Source organism: Pezoporus flaviventris, unplaced genomic scaffold, assembly GCF_033815535.1.
Source record: "Pezoporus flaviventris isolate CSIRO_AGI_PZ_B2104156 unplaced genomic scaffold, CSIRO_AGI_Pfla_v1 ptg000036l, whole genome shotgun sequence".
NCBI lineage: Eukaryota > Metazoa > Chordata > Aves > Psittaciformes > Psittacidae > Pezoporus > Pezoporus flaviventris.
Window position 1 is genome coordinate 28,186,622 of NW_026892584.1, and position 21,156 is coordinate 28,207,777.

Sequence of the window (21,156 nt, forward strand, 5' to 3'; positions counted from 1 at the left end):
CTTTCTCCCGGCTTCCCCTCTTCCCTGGCAGAGCATGAGGCTCAGAAAAGTCCTTGGTCAGTCTAAACATTTGAGCAGTAACTAAAAACATCAGTGTTATCAGCACTGTTCCCAGGCTGAAAGTCAAGAACACAGTGCTGCACTAGCTACTAAGAAGGAGAAAAATGACTGCTACTGCTGAACCCAGGACAGTATCCACCCCTTATTCCATACCATTCATGTCATTCTCAGATCCCAAATTTTCAATATACCATCACTCTTATCTAAGTGCTCTCTTATGTTAGTGCATGGACCAATCCCTATAAAGTTGCTGAGTCCATCAGGTCCATGATGTCACGCTCCATCTCTTGTAACAGTCTTTCTGACCAGGAGAGACTGTGTGCAATGTTCACATTCATGAATAACCTGGGCAATAGTGTCCATTGCTAAGTCCACCCCCCAGTCATGAGTCCATCGTCTGCATGCTGCACCTCTGCCCTGATGGCCTGAAGTATCATGGGCCCACCAGGCTCAAAATAATTCACCATCCTCTTCAGCAATTTCTGCATCTTGTCACTGGGGTCTCCATAGAGGTGCCTTCAATCTCTGATGCTTCCAAAGCACTGCAGGGGCTCAGTGGACTAGATACTCGCCCAGACTGTTACACACGCCCTGCCACTCATGACTATCCAGCCTTGGGGAAAACTTCTTGGTCCTCCTATATTGTTGTCTAACCCTAGCCAAGGCCCAAACCCGACTGCTTAACTTTCGAGATAAGACAAAATGGTCGTGGGTAAAACGCACTCTGTGCGTGTGCTAACATGCTGATCCCCATCACAAGAAAAATGACTGCTACTGCTGAACCCAGGACAGTTACCCTTCAGTCTGTAGAGCCATGCTTTTTCTCTACTCCCTGTCCTATTAAAGCACCTCTTCCAGGACTTGACATAATTCAGGGTTTTGGGGTTGTCAGATGAGAAAAAGGAAGAAAAGGAAATTGAGGGTTATCTGGTCCATGCTGTGAACCTTCCTTAAACCAACAGGCAATATGACAATTGACAATCTGAGAGGCAATACGAGTTACTGTTTTTTTTTTCCAGTATTCAAAAAACAGAACTGAGGGAAGGCTGTTCTGCATAACACAAGTGTACAAGCATAGTTCACATGACAGCCTTGCTTTCCAAAGATGGTAGGCTTGTGATAACTGCCTTTTAAGGTGCTTTCCCACATCTGTGGATTTTGTAGCAGAGCCCTCATCCCCTGGAATTTTGGGGAACTAATGCAGATCTTACTGCCGAAAGCCACCCTTAGGAACCTTTCAATTTTCACCTGAGGGTTAGCAGCCACTAGGAGATGTTGGCAGCGTGTGGCATACCAGTTCAGTGAGAGCATCCTGGCTTGTAGAAGAAAAGGACAGAAAGCACAGCATTTATATGTGTTTAGTAGTGCCATAATATGTTTGTTTACTAACTGTAATTGTTTTGAGGTGATTCATCAGGGGTAAAGATTTTGCCCAAGGGTATATAGTGTTTGTATGAGAGCAAAGTTTTGAATCCTCTTTCTGCAGTCTTGACAGCATGCTGTAAGCAGCGCATTCCCATTGATGTGATAACTCACAAGACAGAATCTTTTCCATCTTAGATCAGTAGGAACTTGCAGATATAAGGTGATGCCTGTGAAATAGTGCAATATCCAGTTCAATCGGTGTGTTCTGGCGCTTGTCATAGAACAGTCATGGTTGAAAGGAATCTCTGAAAGTCTCTGTCCCAACCGCCTGTGGGGCCTTTAAGAGCAGAATTAGTTGTTAAGACATTATGCAGTTGAATTTTGAAAATCTTCAGGGGTGGAGTTTCTGCAGCATTTCTGTTGCAGTGTGTGGCTACCCGAGCTGTGTCATTTCTTCCTTACAGTTTTCTGGAATTTTCCTTGCTGCAAATTGTGTCTGCTGCATCTTTTTTTTTTTTTTTTTTTTTTTCACTCTACATCTCTGAGAGGAGCCAAATGCCATGTTAGCTGTAACCCCCTTTCTTAGTGAATGCTACTGAGAAGATTGTGGAGCTTGACACTGCCATGAAGAGGTCTCAGAGGTGTTCAAACTAAACAAAAGTCACATAACTTTCTAAATTGTATCACCCATGTAATGCAAACTCTGACTATCATTCATTTTAGTAGCATATTTCCTCATGCCTTCCCCATTACACTCCTTGGCTTTGAGGAGCAATTCTTCTACCCTTAGCCTTGCCAGAGATTTCTTCACAAATAGTTGTACACAACTCTGTAAATGTTAGAGTGACATTTGGAGTAATTTTGAAGAGCCCTCGTGCTCCTTGGATCCTCTGTGTCTCTGCCGAGCTTCAGTACGGCATATAGCCTCACTGGTCACCTCCCAGGGCTAGCAATAACATTTACAAGCTACAGTTTCCTCTGCAAATATTTCCACTGTACTACTCGGTGCTCTTACAGCTCCTCCCTAGCCCAGTTCTTTGTGATTACAGCCCGAAGAAAGGAGATGCAAAGTTTATTAGCTAACATTTATCTTTCATTGCGAATTAAAGGTTCCCTCCCCCCTTTTTAATTTGTAACCATCTACCTGACATTACCCTTTAAGTAACTTATCCTCATGTGGTGACAATGGGAGGGGAGGAAGCACATGCCAAGCCTGATGCTGATGGAGGCTAGTACTTGCAGGGTAGCCTCTTGAGAGCTGAAAAGTTCATTCATTACAAAAGTTAAACAAAGCTATAGTCCAGAGTACAAAGGTTTATGGGGTTTATTAGTGGAGGAAGATTTGGGATCCTGGATCCTAATACACCTTCTCGAGGTCAGTTTAAAATTTAGAAGGTCACCATTGAAGCTTTTGTTGTAGACAATCAAAAACCAGGTATGCTTTTCCCTTACAATGGTGGAAGCTTCACAGTTTTAACTAGTTTCTTGAGCTTTCACCCACTTTGAGCTGAAAGTTCTGAAGACTGGTTTACAGGATTTTGGTGTTATATAACCTAGAAAATCAAGATGTTAATTCTGGATTCAGGAAAAAAATAAATTCAATTAAATTATATAAAAAAAATAAAAAAAAAAGTGTAATTCTGAAGAAAAATCAGAATTGCTTCCATCCATAAACAAAGTAATTTCAATGTTGTAACTTCATGAATCAGACTGGTTTGGATTTTGTTTTGTTTCAGGGTCTTTTTCTTGAGAAAAGAGATTATAATACTTGCGCTGCAACCTGCACTTTCATACAGATTTGTTATATGGGGCTTCTAGTTTGCCTTTGCCTAGATTTTTCTGTCTTCTATTTTGTCTCAGTAATCCTTTATGCAATAATTTGGTATTTCAGCTTGTGTTTGGAAAAACCAAAAAGGAAATGTGTAGGAAGTAGTAAGATAGGATGGATAAGATATATAGGCTAAGATAGATAAAGGAAATAGTGAGTAGGGTATTTATTCTGTTTTGACTTTCTAGGTAAAAAAATAGGTGTGGCTTGCATTTCAGGAATTTCTTATTTGATATGAACCAACCTGCAGTTCTGGAGTATTTTCCAACTGAACTCTATGTTAAAAATAATGAAGTGTTTGAAACCATGTTACAAAATAAATTTTGAAGGTTTTGAAAATATGCATTTGATAAAAATATTCATCTGGATGTCATCTGGCCTATGTAAACATCTGGTAGCGATTTTTGTCTGTAGCACTGGCCTTATAAGTGACAATTATTATTACTGCTCCACCAGTATTCTTGCATCCATGAAAATTTGATGAATGCCTTTAAGCTAGCTGTATTATCTCTCTCATTTGATGCTCATTTGGAAATATTTTGTACACATTGTACTGATAAGGGTGTCTTATGTAATTATGCTGCTTTTAGTGCCTGTTTGGTCTTAACTGATGTACACTATTCAAATTGGAGCATTTGAATTTAAGAAAGTAGTATACAAATCAGAGGGAAGCCAGAGGTGAGGAGCAAAAGAAGCAAGTTTAATGAACTGTAATTTAGGACAAGTGAACAGAAGGGGTTTACTTAGGTTAGAACAGAGTGAAGGAGCTGGGGTAATTGTGTGCTGGGTTTCAGGATACAAAGGTGCTTTTGTAAAGCAGCTGTAGACCCACTAGGAATAAGGAAGGAAGTCATCACTTTAATTTGAAGCAAATAAAAATTGGAATTGCTGTTGCAAAAATACTTTAGTTTGTGAGGGAGATTAAGCACCGCAAAACCAGATCAGGTTCTTTACATTTCTGTGATCATACGTGTCCAGAATTTTAACTGTTTTATCTTCATGAGTTTCCAGTACATAACAACTAATGATAATGCTATTGGCATCTTGTCAGGCTGAAATCTTTCAACCAGAAGAGCTTTATCCTTGCTAGCACTATAAACCTTTCAGGGGCTAATTAGTGATATTATTTGCAGGGTATTTTGCTAGACTAATAAGCCCCATACTTATAAGTGGGTATTTAAAGAGGGTTCTGTATTCTCTGTAGCTGTCTCTCTCAATGCTAGGAAATTACATTTACATCCCTTTGAGTTACTGTTTTCTACTTGGCAGGCTAAGTGAGGTGAGACCCAGCGGCACCTGGATGGGAGGCATCCAGGGAAGATTAAATTTGCAGAAAAAGGTGTCATAGCACATAAAATAAATACGGACTTTTCTTCTGGGTCAGCAAGGAGCAGTGCTGGAGCATCGTACCACTGGCTCCACATCCCCGGTGTCCTTAGGGCATGACAGGCCTGCCCAGTCCCCAGGGCTCCCCCACCCTGCCCACAGCCAAGGCCACATCTCAGCCCTGGCCTGAGCCTGGACTTGCCTGGGCTCTTGGTTGGACCTGGCCACCATCTGCAGCTCTGTTGTGCTCGCCTCCTTGGGGGTGTGGGCCTTGCCTGGCCTGGGGAACCCCACAGCTCCCAGCTCCTGTCCTGCCAGGGTGATGTGCAAGGTCGTAACCACTGGAGAGCACTCAAACCCACAGCCTTTCTGCCACCAAAAAAAGGAGCATTATGTCCTGAGTCTTAGTCAGATTCCAGTCTGAGTGATTAGATTTGGGCTTCCCAAATTACTTGAGAGGCTTGTGTTACTGAAACTCATCTGTATGGAATCCACTTGGACAAGAATGAAGATTTTTGTTTTTTCTTAGGCCCTTTTTTCGGTTTTGGGTGGGTGTTTTTTTCTTTTTTTCCCTGTTTTGGGGGTTTGGTTTTTTTTTTTTGTTTGTTTTTTTTTCATTGGTTGGTTAAGTATAATTTTGGTTTTCAGAAAATGAAGCCCGTATTTATTTGTAGCCATGTGCCTACTAATGGATATGGAAGGGAAAGAGGTGTGCTGTGTGATGCCTACATGAAAGTTTTTTCTGGTTTGTGGATACAAAGCTTTGGCACTTTTTACGTAAAGGTATTTGGATTCTGGCAAGAAATATTTTCATGGAAGCATTTGGTCTGTATTCCTTGGTGGTTTTGAAACTGTTTTCCACGCTTGCTCCTTTCCAGGTGTCTTGTGCCTTTCCAGTTGGTGGCACTCATCTCTGGAAGCTCTCCTCAGTGGGAGCAGGTAGCCATAGCTGACTCTTACGAATGCAGCTAGAGTATGTTTTGTTCCCTGTACTGCTACTGTTGGTGACTTCAGCTAAACTTTTCATGAAAGGTGGATATTTTTTCCTACTTTCTATATTGTCATCTTTCTGGAAATTTCAGGAAGAAAGCTACATTGTAGTCTAGGAGGCAGGGGAAAGAGACCGCAGGGAAGAGCAGGAGACTACAGGAAAAAAAAAGAAAAAGGAGAAGAAAGAAAAGGGGCGAAGAATGAAGATTAATACAAGAGAGAGGTTTAGGAGGCAAGAGAAAGAGCATAAAGAGGTCTTGAATATTTTTCTGTCTGTATTCTAAGAGTATGCCTGTTGCTGTCTCCCCAGGAGATTTATGCAGAGCCCTGTGGAGAAGCAGCAGTGAATTGCTCTTTTGGATGCTAAGTGTAAAATTAAAGCTGGCAGGGTCTCAGAGCACAAGACTTGGAAGCTAATTGCTCCTAATAACATATTGATTTTCACAGTTCTTTGGCTTTGTGTCAGGGTGGTTTTGAATCAGCACCTGGTTTCTTCCTCTTCCCAATTCCAGGCTAATGGCAACGAAGCTTCTGGCTTTAGGATCACAAATAAATGCCCTCTGGTTCTTTTTGTCTGTACAGATCTGTCTGTCTTTGAAATATGGTTTCACCCATTGCCGCTATGCGTGTCTGAGACATCCAAGCATAATAACTAGCCTAAAAGTAGAAGGGTGGAAGCAGTGTGCATGTATTTTAAACTTGGGTAACTGTCCTGCTGCCTGTATTTATGGTGCTGAACAAAAGGATTATAGTCCCATTGCTGCAGATGGCTGATAGCAATCAAATGGATGCCTGTATTTGGATAGAAATCACCAGCACAGGTGCCTAGGAGGGTGAGGTCACCTAGTTGTTGCCATGTTACGTTCAGGCCTGAGCAGATTTGATGTTTGTGTTGCTGAGCTGTTCCATGCCTTCCTTGAGTTCTGGGCACTAGCTGTCTGGACAAGGAGATAGATTTTATTTGCATGACTGCTACTAGGCAATACTCTCCTCTGGAGGAATGTTGTCGTAGCTGCAGGGAATGGTCTGTTTGCAAGGAGATTTGCTGAAAAAGCTCCCAGATATTACAGATGGTGAGGATTTGCAAAGTGAGAATGAAATCTCTTTGTTTAAAAAAGATGTCAAGCGCATAAGTGGTCTGAGCTGTGCTAAGCTAAGGTCAGGATAGGGCACACACAAGAACAGAAACTTTTCATCTTCTATGGTTATGCAGAGGCTGTTTCAACTGTTCTAGGCTATTAAATTTTATTTGCTTAATTGTTACAAGTATTCATTGCCCCCTGTTTGTAACAGACTGTTCAGAGAAGGGACAGTAATATCTGATTTAGGCTACTGTGGAATGTCAGTTTAAACACTGTCTAGACTTCAGCAATTCTGGGTGTTCTTCAGGTCATTATTACATAAGTATAATAATAACAGTTGGGATTTCTTGTCTGAGGACAGTAATTTTCTGGCAGTGGGATCAGTGGAGATGAAGGACATGAATTCTTTTTGAAGGGAAGAGACTCATTGTTACAACACTTTTGGTTTGTTGTCTTCTAGTGTCTGCAGAAAAACATTCCAAACTTTCTGTTTCCAAAGAACCTAAAGTATGGTACTATGGAGAAGGAAGCAGCAGAGCTGGGCACTTGTGTCAGCTGCTCCCACTTGTAGTCCTGATCTTCCGACCCCTTTCTTCAGGTCCTAGGGCAAGCAACTGTTTCATGCAAGGCACATCTGAGCTGAAGGCGTCAAAAGAGCCATTTCATGCTTGACTGCCTTTTCTAATACAATCTACAGAGAGAGATGGTGGAAAGAGAGCAAGGAGGGTTTGTGTGTGCACACACTTTGCCTTTGAGTGTAGGTATAATATACAGTACATTTAGTTCCAGCTTGCAGCTGTGGGTGACAAGTAGGAGGTGCAGACGTGAGGGGGAAGAGAATTGCACTTTGAAAAGAAGAAACAATTCCCCCACCTTGAAAAAGAAGATTTCTTTCCTTCTCTCTTTCTTGGCTAAGCGAAGATGTGAGTCCCCAGGGCAGCACTGACAGCTGGTACCCAGAAGGTGTATGTATGGCTGAGTGGGTGTTGCATGTAGAGAGCTTTATGTGTACAGACCATGGCTGTGTGTGGGGAGTGCAGCTAAGAAAACAGGGATGCTGTTCACAGCCATGTTACTTTATTAGCGCTTCCAGAAAAGTTTTCTTCTTAATAGGTTTGTATGTCCCATGACCAGAGAGGTGCAGCATACCAACTATTAGCGCAGTGGGTTGCTGCACTAGCACAACCACAGTGATCCCCACCAAATGTTTTGTAACCATATAGAGGACTTCTCTGACACTTTATCAGCTTGATACATATATCCTTATTTATCACCTCATTTGCATATTTATTACACACTGCAGATCTGTTACTGGCCATTGTGGAGCCAGCCATGAGTCCTTTCCAGCATGGACATATGGCTGTTCCTCAGTTTCCCATCCATCTACCTACTCTAGCTTCTAACATTTAGGCTGTGGAGAGAAGGGATGTTCTTGTTCATGCATTAATATATTTATGTAGATTTGTAAATCTATGGATAAAAATGTTTTGGAGCATATTCCTGCACTAAAACAATGGTTATCATGCTGTAGTGGTTGCTGCAGTTCTATCGCAAGACTTCAATTCTACTCCCTTAGAGGACAATATCAGTTTGTGCATACAAGACCCTGAACAAATAGAGAATGTTAAGTACTACAACTCCTTTCCACAGCTGAACTTACGATTTTCTTTGACATCCTCAGAGATGATAGAAAAATACAATTTCTTTATTTCTTTCCTTGCTGGTTTGTGTTATTTGATTTTATTTTTTATTTTTATTTTCCACCTCCTGACTTTCATTGTGCCTCCATCTCCTGATTTTTCCTGTGTTTGAATGACACTTAAACTTGCAGTGGAGTTTGGTTTATTCCTTTCTTCATTTGCGTTGCAATGCCATCAGTTGTGTCAGGAGAGCTCTCCTACTAGTAGTTGCTAGTAAGGAGGAGAAAAATATAAAATCATAAAACAGCAGAAACCTGATGTAGAAAAGATCTATTAGGAAACTTGCTTCATACAATTGTTGTTTGTTCTTTGAAATGCTAGTAATGGAATGGAATTCCTCTCTAAATAAGCAACAGCTCTTAAAGTACCAGAAATAGGAACTCTGAGCCTTCAAAGGCAAGACTAAATGTGCTAGTAGAAGTGTTGTAGACATTATTTTAAGTAGTCATTACAGCTAGTGCTAGGGAAGGCTGGACTAATAGAAGAGATTGATATTCTGGAAGATGTGAAAAATGGAGGCTTTGCCAGTTCATTATCACAAAAGGGCCCTGTGCTAACACGCTTGTCCTCAGGGATTGTGTCTCCATGGGTACTGCTGCCTCCAGTTATGGTGAACACAATATCTTTGTTTGCTGCTCATACTTGCCACATAGGGTTGCCTAATGGAGTTTCAGGACTGAAGATTGCAGAGGTGTAACTTCCTTTCTTTTTTTGCATGTTTGCTAATTCCTTGCAGAGGCCTCTATCTTGAGCTATGATGGCAGCATGTATATGAAGATCATCATGCCTATGGTCATGCACACAGAAGCAGAAGATGTGTCCTTCCGTTTCATGTCCCAGCGTGCTTATGGGCTGTTGATGGCAACCACCTCACGAGACTCTGCTGACACTCTGCGCCTGGAGCTGGATGGCGGTCGTGTCAAACTTATGGTCAATTTAGGTATCGTATAAAAAACCTTCCACTGCCCTTTCACTGTTATTTTGGGCTTGTCATTAATGTTTTTTTATAATTCTGTTTAATTTTTGTTGGTTTGATTGGACTGATTTCTAAAATAACTGCTGAGATCTTCATAGTGTATTCTCTTGCTGAGAGAAAGTCTCTTCTGCATTGCTGCATGAAGATTTGATGTCAGTTCTCCGTTATTAACAGTGTTGGTTTTTAAGTATGTAAGTTTTTAAGTTTCCTTTCCTGGTCTGGAACTGGTGAGCTCTGTGTGAAACATGCTGCTTGGTCCATCTTTTGATCAGTTACATCCCTCATTCATCCATCATCACTCAAAACAGTCAAAGCCAAATGTGGGAGGGAAGCAAAATGGTTATGGTGTCAAGCAGAAGTCCTGTGGATCCCATGCCCTTTACATAGTTTGGCAGAGTTTGATACAACTTGGTCTATCTTATTAATTTTCTAATTATTTCCATTTTCCAACTGCTATTTGTTTCAGCATCTGCTGAAAAAGCTTGTTTTTTTTTTTTGATCTTTGTCTTTATTAAAGACATCAATAGTAAAAGTGCACACCCCCTTGCCATCCCAAAGGGTTGTGTTCTGTCTCCTTAGAGTTACACTTTCCTAGAAAATAATGAAAAAGACAATTAGAAACAACTCCAACAATAACAACAAAAAAAAAAAATTGGGAGTAAATGTGCTCTTAGATTAGCCACAATCTGTTTTCTTGCCTGAGTGACAAATAGCCTTTTTAAAAAATGTAAGTACAAGTTGAAGCTTTCTTTCACTCTTCAGTGAAGCAATGTGTTGCTTCATGTGAATCCTGGAATATAACTAAGAAGAGATTCTGAGTCAGTGCAAGGTCTTGTTGCACCATAGATGAGCTTGAGTGGTGATTTTAGGGCTTCTCATCCTCACTTGGGCAGTATGTTGTCCAGAAGTTGTCCTCTAGACCTAGCTTGTCTGTAAAAGCAGCAGTTGTGTGTCTTTTTGGCTTTGAAAGTGCAAGATTGGCGCTGGTCACTTTTAATGCTCACTGGCATCTGTTACATCATCACCTAACCTGGAGGTGGAATGTTAACTTACTGCCTGGCATCTAAAAGACATGGCTACAGAATTAACTTATGGTCTACACATGCTTGGAAAGAGATGTGTCATTGGTGGTTTAACACAGGAACAAAATCTGTAAACCAAACCCTGTGTTAACTGAAGGCTATTTTTGCAGGAACTGAAGCAATTTGTGTGCCAGATTTGCCAGCTTTTCAGCTGGAAACTTTTGTGAGGTTGAATACTCCCCCAAAAGTGACTACAGGTTGCATCAGTGAAAACCTGTCAGCACTCTCCTTCTATGCCCAACTCAAAAGAAGGGTAGTTTAGACTGTTGGAAGCTGGATTGTTCTTCACCTCTCCTCTTTTCAGATTTATAAAACTGTCAGATATATCTCTTGAAACTGGACTTTCCTTTTATCAAAAAGGAAGAGGAAACAGAATTTGAGGAGGAATGACCCTTACCAGAGCCATTCATTTTCAGTTGTTTACTGTTAAGTCACATCTGGCTCTTTAAGGAGACTGTTCATAGCCAAAATATCACAAACAAGAAATGAGACTTAGTTATCTGACTCTGCCAAAATCCTCTTACCAGTGAGAAACAGTCCGCAGCACCACCTCTGAAGACCTGAGTATGCTTGGTGCTGACTAGCTACATGTCAGCATCCCCCTGAGTGTCTAACCCTTGACAGATGTGTATAAACAAAGACTGTTTTGAGTGGTGAGTTATTTCATTCTGCTTTTCTTACAAGCCATTTAATACTGTTACTAAGAGCTGTCTCTTCTCTTCTTTGATCTGTTCCATTTGATTACTTATTATCATTTGTGTGGTTATTAAGGTCTTTCCTATGTTGTTTTTTACTTTTATTTCTTTTTTCTTTTTTTCTTTTTTTTAAACTCTTGTTTGTATTTCAGTTGTAAAGCTTTCCCATACCCCATCAGCCATGGTAAATCAAAAGATGGTATTCAACCCTTCAAAGGCCTGAAGCCTGCGGCCCGCACAGCAAACAGCCCTGAGAACAGAGCGCATAGAGCAGCCTGCAGGGGCTGGCATATCCCACTCACCTCCTTAGCCCTCAGTGTCCAAAACAAACAGGGGTTAGAAACATCGTACGGCAGGCAGGGTGGGCACGGGCAACTGGGTGCTTGCTGTAGAAGGTGGGAGGGAAAGGAAGAGCAGTGATGAGTAATTCTCTAAGGAAGAGGAGCAAGGAAATTGTTCCAGACCTTTCCTGTGTGAGTGCCCAAGGCACTGCACTCTGCATGTTGACAGCACGTCTCACAGTAGTTTGTTTGTTGTGTGAAGATTAGAAGTGCAAATGTGATACAAATCTCACTTCTGTTGAGCAGCACTCTGAAGAAATGGGTCTAGAGGGGAAGGAGAGAGAGAGGGAAATTAAACAAATCATGGCTCGGAACATGCTTGGGAATCATTTCTGATGCTGAGAAGATGTGCAAAAAGGGAAAGAAATGGCTGGTCCGATAGGGAGATCCACCTTCACATTTTTCCTCCCATTCGCGAGTGGAAAGGCTCTAGTGTCACTGACTTGTATTAAAGAATAAATAGTTCAAGATTTTTAATCCCTTGTCTGGCTTATCTTCAGATCACTGATGACTAGAATAAATACTTACTGCCTCCTGTTGAACTGAGTCAATTCTCTGGTAAGGAAGTGTAATCATTCCTCTCACCTATCTTTTCCTAAGATACTTCCTCAAGTGTGTGAAAGGCATCTTTGTCTTTCCAAAATGCAAAGTTTCTTTTGTCAGTCCTACATACAAACAGAGCAGGCACATTTTCTTTTTTTCTGTTTTGAATGTATGTGAACTTTTATGCCAGATTTCCTTTTCTGCAAATCATACACTCAGACCTGCAGATATCTGCCCATTCACACTGTTTCTTGTTAATAAATTTCTTTCCTATAATCTGTACGTACAAAGGCCCTTGATTTTTATTTTTATTTTTCTCATAAACATGCAAAAATATTTGTCAGTTGCCAGTTACAGGCGAGTGCACAGTCTGATCACGTGCAAGTTGGAGGGAGGCAAGGAGCCACACTACAGCATGGGTTAAGAGTGTACACAGGACCTCATCTGGTTTCCCAATAGAAAATAACTGGAAGTGAGCTTAGAAACAGTCAGGCTTTGATTATCTTTCTTGTCCTAGTCTTGCCTTAAAGTGCTCTTTGCTCTTCCATAATCACATGTGGATGCTCTTCCAAAAAGAGCAACCACTGTCCTCACACAGCAAAGGTGACTTGCTTTCCTGATTCAAGATAAAAACAGCCTGGGGTCTTAGCAATGTCAAATAAATATTGTTGTTTTCAGGCACAAAGATGCAGATGATAAGGAACACAGGCCTAGTTCTCAGTCTTCTGTCTGCTAATAAAGATATCCCTGTTCAAACAAGGAATCCCTTATGTCAGCTAATTGCAGTGTGGCTATTTAACCTTTTACAAGGGGAGGGTCTTCAGCACATTTTCCAGGTGCTATGCTCTGGAAAACATATCTGAGCACTTAGGAAGCAGTTTCTGGATTACATTAGAAGCTGATAACACAGTTGAGAGCTCCAGATGATGATTGCCAGAATTCTTATTGCCCTGGTACTGTGCAGCAGGAAGTCCAAGCAGCTTTTTTAAAATTATTCCTGAATTCCCAAACTGCTGCTGTTTTGAGCACAAAGACCAGGCTAAACCTGCACCTAACTGCCAGGGAAAGCATCATCTGCTTTAGATTTGTAGAGTTGTACTAGTTTAGAGGAAAAAAAATCTTCCTTTCTGAAAACTGATGTGAGAGGGAGAAAACAGCTTCATGTATTAATGATTGGAAATTGGTTTTGGTTGCTTTGGGCAAGGCTCAGAATTAAGGAAATGAGTAAAACCCGCCTATGCATGTTCTTGAAGGTACTGTGCAAAACATGGTGGTGCTGGTATAGCAGCACAGGCAGATGCACTTGCATGCCTTAGCTGCCATGCAGGATCTCCACTGACCCAACTGGACTAAGTCTGGTTCGGGAGATGGTTCTTCCAGAGTGCACTTGAGTGTTTCTTCCTAGCACCCAATTGCATGGCATTGCAGAGCTTTCATGGTCACAGAATCTGGAGATCTCATAATGCCGTAGTAGTTGTCAAGGCAACCCCCTCAGTGACCTGGTCTCTCATTGTCCTTTGAAATAAACATCTAGCAGCCAGGATAAGGGCTACGCTGGCAGTGGGTGTTTGAAACACTGATCCCTCCCCCTGGAGCAGCCAGTGGCTCGGCCTGAGGGTAAGCCCTGGGACATGTGGCTATCTTGCTGCAAAAAAATTTAAAAATGCATAACTCCTCTGCACACATCAATAACACAGTACTGGTTTTAGTTTCTAACTCTGATGAATGTTGCTGAGGACCAGCCGTGTTTCCCTTTCCAGCACACTTACTGTTTGGCCAGTAGAAATTCCCCTGTTGTTCCAGCTGTAACAACTCTCTTGATCTCACTCGCTTGTAGCGAGACTTGGGGGTCTCTCTCGCTCTTGTTCTTGCTCTCCATCAGGTCATAGTGGGAAGTTCCACAGCATGTATTTCAGAGCTCCCCTTACCCTACCCAACTCCTGTAAGGGATATAGCCACCACTGTATGGTGATCATAGCAATTGCTCCAGGACTGTTTGCTCCCACTTTTCTGTTGCGGTTGACGACACATGACAAACCTAATCGCACAAAACCAAACCCAGATTTTCTCAAGAGAAGTTCTGCTAAAAACAGACTCTCTCTGGCTATGCTGCTCCTGATTGGTGTGTCCCTGCTCATCACAGCTTTTATTTATAGGCTCCTATTCTTCCCCCTCCCTCATTTTTAATGAACTGCATTTAGTTTCAGCTACTGAAGTAATTTTCCTACATCTGTCTCAGTAAGCATAAAATTGGTCAAGTTAAGCAGCAAACTGCATTTTATTTCTCTGCCATTCTGTATAATCTCTCTTGTTGGGCCATATCTCTGTAATAAATATGACCATCCCTGCTGGTCACAGCTTTAGTTGTCCAGACAGCATGTCCAGTAGCATGGTGCTATTATTCCTGGCCTTGATTTTCTGAGAGGTCAGCATGAACCAAGATACATAATAGCAGTGATAAGGTAACTCTTGCCCATGTCAGACACCATGTTCACAAGGCTGTATGTAGGCATTTATAAACAAAAGATCCTCTTATGGGTCATATCCCGAGATATGCTGAGCATTAGCGTGTTAGTGAGAGAAGCAATGCTCAGAAGCCCTCTAACTCAGGCTTTCCTACCTCTACTTGTTTTCTTTGAGCGGATACCTCAGTTTCCATTTAATAGGCATAACTCTTTCTTTCCATGTACCCCTCTTTGTCCCTCCCTTGCCTTTAAGCTCTGAACAAAGCGGTGCCAGCAAAGGCTCCCAGATCTGGCACTTCGCTGTCCATTTCGTCTTCTCCCTGAACGTTACAAGCATCCCATTCAGTCTTAGCGTTCAGACAGGAAGATGAGATCGGGCTCTGAGGAGCTGGCAGGTCTGGGGACCTTTGAAAGAAATCCTCATTCCCCCTGCTAAACAAAAATAAAACCTATTCCCAACCTCCAGAACTAGCTGAAATCTGGGCTGGGCGTTCGTGCGGTTAGCTGTTTGCAAGTGGCCATTTTATGATAGGACACAACTGGGCAGTATATCAACCCTTTCCTCACCTGAATGGACAGTGTAAATGTGCCTGTGCACATACTGAAAAGTGCTCTGGGCTGGGGGGGAATGACAGGTGGGTCTGTCTTTGGGAGAGCTGGAAAGGGTTAAATATTGCACCAACAAATCTCATAGGTTGATTTTACATGTATTCTATGTTGGACAGATGGTATATTTATGCAATAACAACACAAATTAATTCAAAAGAAACCAAGTGTAAAGGTTGACTTTGAGCTTCAAGCTTCTTAGAGAAATTGCTAAAGGTCTTTAAAAAGTGAAATGACACTGGAGTATGACTTGGTTTTGAAGGAGATTTTTGTGCCTTAATTATCAGTTTTTCTATTGTAATTCACATCACGGTCTGGAGTAGAAGATACTCTTTGATGCAGAGGTTTCTATAAAAGAAAAATAGCTTTTTCTGTCAACATGTGGATATATATGTATACTGGTATATCTCTCTATACATATGTGTATATATATGTGTGTATATATATATTTATGTAACAAATATTTATGTAGAATATACTGTACATATACACCCACTCCTGAACTTGTACAGACTGTATATAAGTATAAAATGGCCACATCTCTTTGCGTGTGTCTGTCCCCGGAAGGGTGGACTGATTGTTTTTGGATGTCTGCAGCTGTTACCTTGAAGGATGCAATTTCATCTTTCATTTATTTTTCCCCATCTAGACTGTATCAGGATAAACTGTAACGCCAGTAAGTTTCCCCTCAAGTTTCATTTTGTTCTCTTTCTATATATATTAAAATAACTTTATTTTATTTGATGTTTTATAAACTGTTTTTTTATTTATTTATTTTCTTATTTTCTCTTCTTTTCTTTAAAAAAAAATGCATCTTCTGAAATGGAAGGGCTGGGTGGGATATGAAGCTGGGTGGGGGGAGGGAAAACCTTGTGGTGATCGTATGTGTAAGTTTCATGTTAGGTTTCTCCAAGGAGATGAACTGTTATTTCATAGCTTTGCAGAAGAGCACCTGAGGAACATGATGAGCTGATATTATATTTCACTGGTAACCTGTTGTCTTTATGAAAATTTTTAAAGAACTACATAAGAATAACAACAGGTATTGTATGCACTTCTCCATTACAAAAAAGGCATGTGTGTTTAAAAACCCAAAACCTACTCAAACTCTCACTTGACTTCAGAATGGTGACAACTTAACCTGATATTTATTAAAAGTCGTTTTCATTGGGGTATAGAAGAATGGGAAATGATATCTTACATTTTGATTATATTATCAGGGTTATGTGAGACCCTTTATAGCATTTAGCACTCTTAGGTTTGTATAATAAATTCCAGCTGAATCTGGTTCACTGAAAATCCCTTTCAATCCGTAAAAGAAAGGGAAGAAGGTTTATAAAATATCTGTACAAAATAATAGTAAAATATCATATACAATTTTAGACTCATTGAGCAAACAAAATCTTTTCTGTTCTACTTCAAATTGCTGGTAGAAGTTGATGTTGGTCTCAAAGTGAAAAGCACTTCCCAAAGAATGGAGCTGTCTAGCTCTCAAGTGTGCTTTACTTTACATGAAACAAGATTCCTGAACTGGCAGATCCTCTGTGTTAGATTTTATATGGAAAGATTTATGGAAGGCTAAGCATCACTTTGGAAATGCTGTAAGGGATTAAATGGCAAAGATGGTCCACGTGTTTCCCATGGTCTTTTTGTGCACCAGCGAGCCCCATCTAAGCTAGCAGGAAGGTGGAAAGAAGTGTTACATCCCCAAAAGCAAACAGAGAACTTTTAAGTAGCAGAGCCAATTGTAGCAGCACTGAGAAAATCCTGTTGTAAAGCAGTTTCTTCACAGCTTTGCCATAGTTTTGGACTAAGAGTAGGTTTGTAGTGCTAGACAGCAGTTGTTTGGGGTTTTTCCATATGTACAGTGTTTGCAAAAATTTAAAGGATTCTCTTTGGTTGCAAATAGGAAAAAAACAACAACCACACACATAAGCAGATAATAGATCAGTTTTCCCTTCTGGTCACTGCCAGCTGATTGACATCCTGCATTGCAGGGAGGTGAAAGCAATTCGTTTCTTGGTCTTGCGAAGCGGTCCATGGGAGCATGTAGTCAGGGACAAGCCAAAACTTTGGCTGGTGTGTGATTATTTCAGCTCTGAGCCCTGATACACTGTAGGAGCTTGATCACGAGTTCACAACATTGAGAACTGCAGCTGCCTTCAGCCCTATTGCAGGGCTGTGTGGGATTAATCCCATATGACTCAAAGTTCAACAGCTGTTGATGAATTCCTTTTGCTCTCCAAAGTTTTAACAAGTATTTCAAGATAGAGTAGGTAATAGGAAAAAGTGTTTTGAATCACTGCTAGCTGAGATTGCCAGTTTTTACTCAGCAGCACTGAGGGCATTTGCATATAACCAGGATCTTTTGCTTCCTGAGAGTTCATATGCTCTTGCTGCTTAGCCACCCAAAACTCTATGTAAATACTTGCACCGTAGGTGTTGTTGATGTGTGCCATTTGAGCACCCATATCAGTTCCTCTGGTCCTGAACAACAGTCTGATATCATTGTCATCATCTTCAACTTTTGGCGACAGCTGGCTATTAAAGGCTTAGCTCTGGAAGACTATCTTCAGGTGAGAAAGCAGCTTTAGCAGCAAGGAGCAATGGTCTGTTTTTCATGCAGATAAAAATCTAGATGTAATTGGGAGAAACGTTTAAAAAATAGAAAGAGAGAAAAGAATCCTTTAATCAGAATACTGGGAAGACAGTCTGAATCTAGGGCTTTTGTTAGTTTCCCCATAAGCATCAAAACATCTTGACTCATTTTGCTTCCATGCGTTTTTAATAGTTGAGCATGTTACATTTTTAAATACAGTCTTCCTTTGAAGGTTTCCATTTATTTATTTAAATCACTTTGGATTTTCCTAATTTATTTTTTATGATACTTTGCTGAAAATGAGCAGCCCTACTCCAACACCTTGTTCTGTTGCTGCCTGTTGCAATGACTCCCGTTGTCTGTTCTGCATTCTAGAAGGGAACCTGTTGGGAACTGATTATTAAAAAACTGTATACTCTTGCATGAATAAAATGCAATTAAGCAGTAGCAGACCAAGTATCACTGTAACCATTCTTGCAGACCCACTGAGATTTAGTTGTACAGAGGGAGTTATCCACATACAGATGGGTCTGCTAGGGTCTGTTGGAATGAGCAGAAGTGTTTTAAAGTAACTTGGCAAATGAGACTCCAGATCAGTTGAAGAGTTTCAGGTCAAGCTGTCATCATTGCTGACTGAATAAGAGGAACATGGTGCATGGTTTTAAAGGTAAACAGAGCTTTGGCATCTTGTGAAATGTCTGTATAGGTTAAAGAGCTTACCACAGCGAGCACTGAAGCTCATGCTGTTTGAGAAGAGTACATTGTCCTGGGTAAGCATTTAATTTTCAATACACTTGCTCCTAACTTTCATTAGAAGAATTGAGGGGTTTTTGATTGCATATCTTTCGGTTGTCATTTATCTGCTGTAAAATACTGTTTTCCATTTCTTCTTATGTTCTCTCCGTTTCTCATCACTGTAATACCTCACAGTTCTGAAATGGAAGGCTGACATAATTTCCTAGAATGGTATTTATTTCAATACTTACCCTTTCCTTTCCCTCTTGGATATACCTAAACTGATGTCTCTGTGCCCTGACAGCGTTTGAACTTAGAAGGACACAACAGTGCTGTTGCCTAGACGTACGTAACTGGGTAGTAATTATCTTTTCATCTGAATGCAGCACAAACAAGATCAGGATCCCAAAATGTGAAGGTGCATTGAATGATTCCTCAACATAATGCAGATATAATGGATAGCACAATTTTTGTTGGCTGGATTTATTTGAAAAATAGGTATAGTCTAAATACCCTTAGCATTTTGCATACTTGTGTTTTGCAGAACTAGTCCTCGACTTCCTTATTCCCTTTCAGTTACCCCCATTCCATATCAGTCTGGATGGGGATCATTTTCAGAATCCTACCCAGTATTAAGTGTAGAGGACAGGGCTGTGTGTGCTGTGCAGGTTTACTAGGTTTTGGAGGTGTTTTCACTTCATGTTCTTTCTAGGATACCACTTGTATTATTTTTCATGGCCTGGTTCTCTGTCTTTCTCCCAAACTTATGTGGTGTTTTGGTCACATAGTTTGACACTACCTTTATGGGAGGTTTGATCTTCCAAAAGTAGCTATCTTTGGGACAGTGAATACTTCTGTCATATTGCTTGTTGCTTCATAATGAGGCTTTTTCTTCTCACTAAAGCATGCCAGACAAGCCGTTACCTATTTTCATGTTACTTGTGTAGCCTCAGCAAATCCTGATCCTCTTCTTATACCTGTTGCTAAAAGCACAAATGGAAGAGGATGAAAAATCACAGGCCAATCACTACTAGTTAATCCTGTATCTCTTATGAGGCCTCACTGTTCGCATGTTGTTTCAGATCCAATGAGCTTTGAACTGGTCTTTGGCGATAGAAGAGAGCTAGGATACTAGATTGGGTGGCTCTCCCTTCTCAGTTGCCATGCTTACTGTATTTAGTGCCTTAATTCAATGCAACTTTAATGTTTCATTTTAGTAAGTGACACTATAACAACACAAAATATAAACCTATGGTGTGTAACTCTCTGGGGAAGGTTTAAAGTTTTCCTTTTTTCCATATTATCATAAGGAAATAGGAAGTCATGCTAACTAATAAAAATGTTATAAAACTGAGCGCACTTATCTGATCCCTAGTGATGTTCCTGTCATTTTAATAAAGGCTTAATAGTACTCTAACATGAAAACATTGTTTGGAAAATGAAGAGGTATGATTAAACGTGCACGTCATATTTGTGACTCTAGTATCTTCCAATTCCATTTAAACATAATCAGGAAGAAATGAATGCTTGTGCAGCCTGAAAAGTGACGAGTCATTAGTATGTCATACTGTAGTGGTGAAAACAAAGCTGGTGTGAGTAACATCGGTACAGCTTCACTGACAGTGGTCTCCCCTTCGAGCAGTCTCAGGCTCAGGGTGCTGCTCTAGCCTCGTGCTGCCGCACTGCAGTGCGGAAGAAGGGAAGGGCGCAAGCCTGTCTTTGGATGACTTTTCCTTCTGTCAGGTGATGAAACAGCAGTCCTCCCAGTTCAATGGTAAACAAAGAACTATTAGAGGAGAGCATACCATGTTGCAGCCAAGAGCCTGAGAGCAGTAAGGCTACTTCCACTCCGTGTTTCCAGGTTCAGCCAGTATAAGGTTGAAGATGTATTCCTGGCTGGCACTTCACTAGTGATCACAAGCTTGCTCACAGCCCCATGCTCACTCCAGTCTCTGGCAGCACAAGGATTTGGGCCCTCTCACCCATGGTCTGACTCCAGTTGCTGCACTTATACCACCATACATCCTCATGCACACGGAATAGAGAACCCTCACCCAGGAAAGAGTTAAAAATTAATTTAGTAAGAAGACAGGACTGACTGCACTGATAAGGCACAGGGAACAGCCACCTAAGCATACTAACTGGCTATGTAGAAATGACCAGCCCTTTATATCCCCTCACCCCTCTTTTCCCAAAAAATAAGATTTTGTTCCTTCCAAAATCACCTTAACTCCTCAATTTTTCTGCCTTTGGTTTCTCCCCTAAACATCCCATAACAAGTCTGTCTGAGCCCAAGCTGCTTTTCCTCTGCATCATGTGTGTCCCACCCTAGGCAACAACCCCCTTAGACCAAAAGGTGATCTCAGGAGATGTTCCAGATGACTTAGTGATGAGTTTCATGCTTGGACACTGGGACAAGTGGCTCTGCTGGACAGTCCTGGGAGAGGCCCAGGCAGGGTGTTCATTTTTCAGGAGTCCTTGATCTGTGCCCCCCTGCCACTGTAACCCAAGAAGATAGTATTTGGGCTCCTGAGCTCCTTTCTGTGCGTGCAGATGAGCTTATCACATAACTCAACAAATTCCTCTTCCTATGGCAGCTACTACAAAACGAGTTATTCTGTCTCAGACTTGCTTGATTCAAGTCCCCAGTGTGAAAAAACCTCTTAAGTTCTCAACTCCGAGGTTGCTTATTACCCCAACGTGCTCCTGAGCTTGCTTTAATAAGGGAGTGGCTAAGTCCACACAGTTACCAGTTGCAGTGGA

General features: G+C 41.1%; 1 protein-coding gene across 26 annotated transcripts in view; it reads left to right on the top strand.

The window, feature by feature from the left end:
* The window catches only part of NRXN3 (neurexin 3), a 1,041,771-nt gene that overhangs the window by 351,533 nt on the left and 669,082 nt on the right, over positions 1 to 21,156 (top strand). For 19 of the 26 annotated variants that reach the window (XM_061463692.1, XM_061463704.1, XM_061463706.1 and 16 more), the window contains 2 exons: positions 9,088 to 9,291; positions 15,709 to 15,735. In XM_061463692.1, coding sequence (XP_061319676.1) covers positions 9,088 to 9,291; positions 15,709 to 15,735 — 231 coding nt within the window. The remainder of the gene's footprint in view (positions 1 to 9,087; positions 9,292 to 15,708; positions 15,736 to 21,156) is intronic. The other 7 variants (XM_061463695.1, XM_061463698.1, XM_061463723.1 and 4 more) reach the window with 1 other exon arrangement.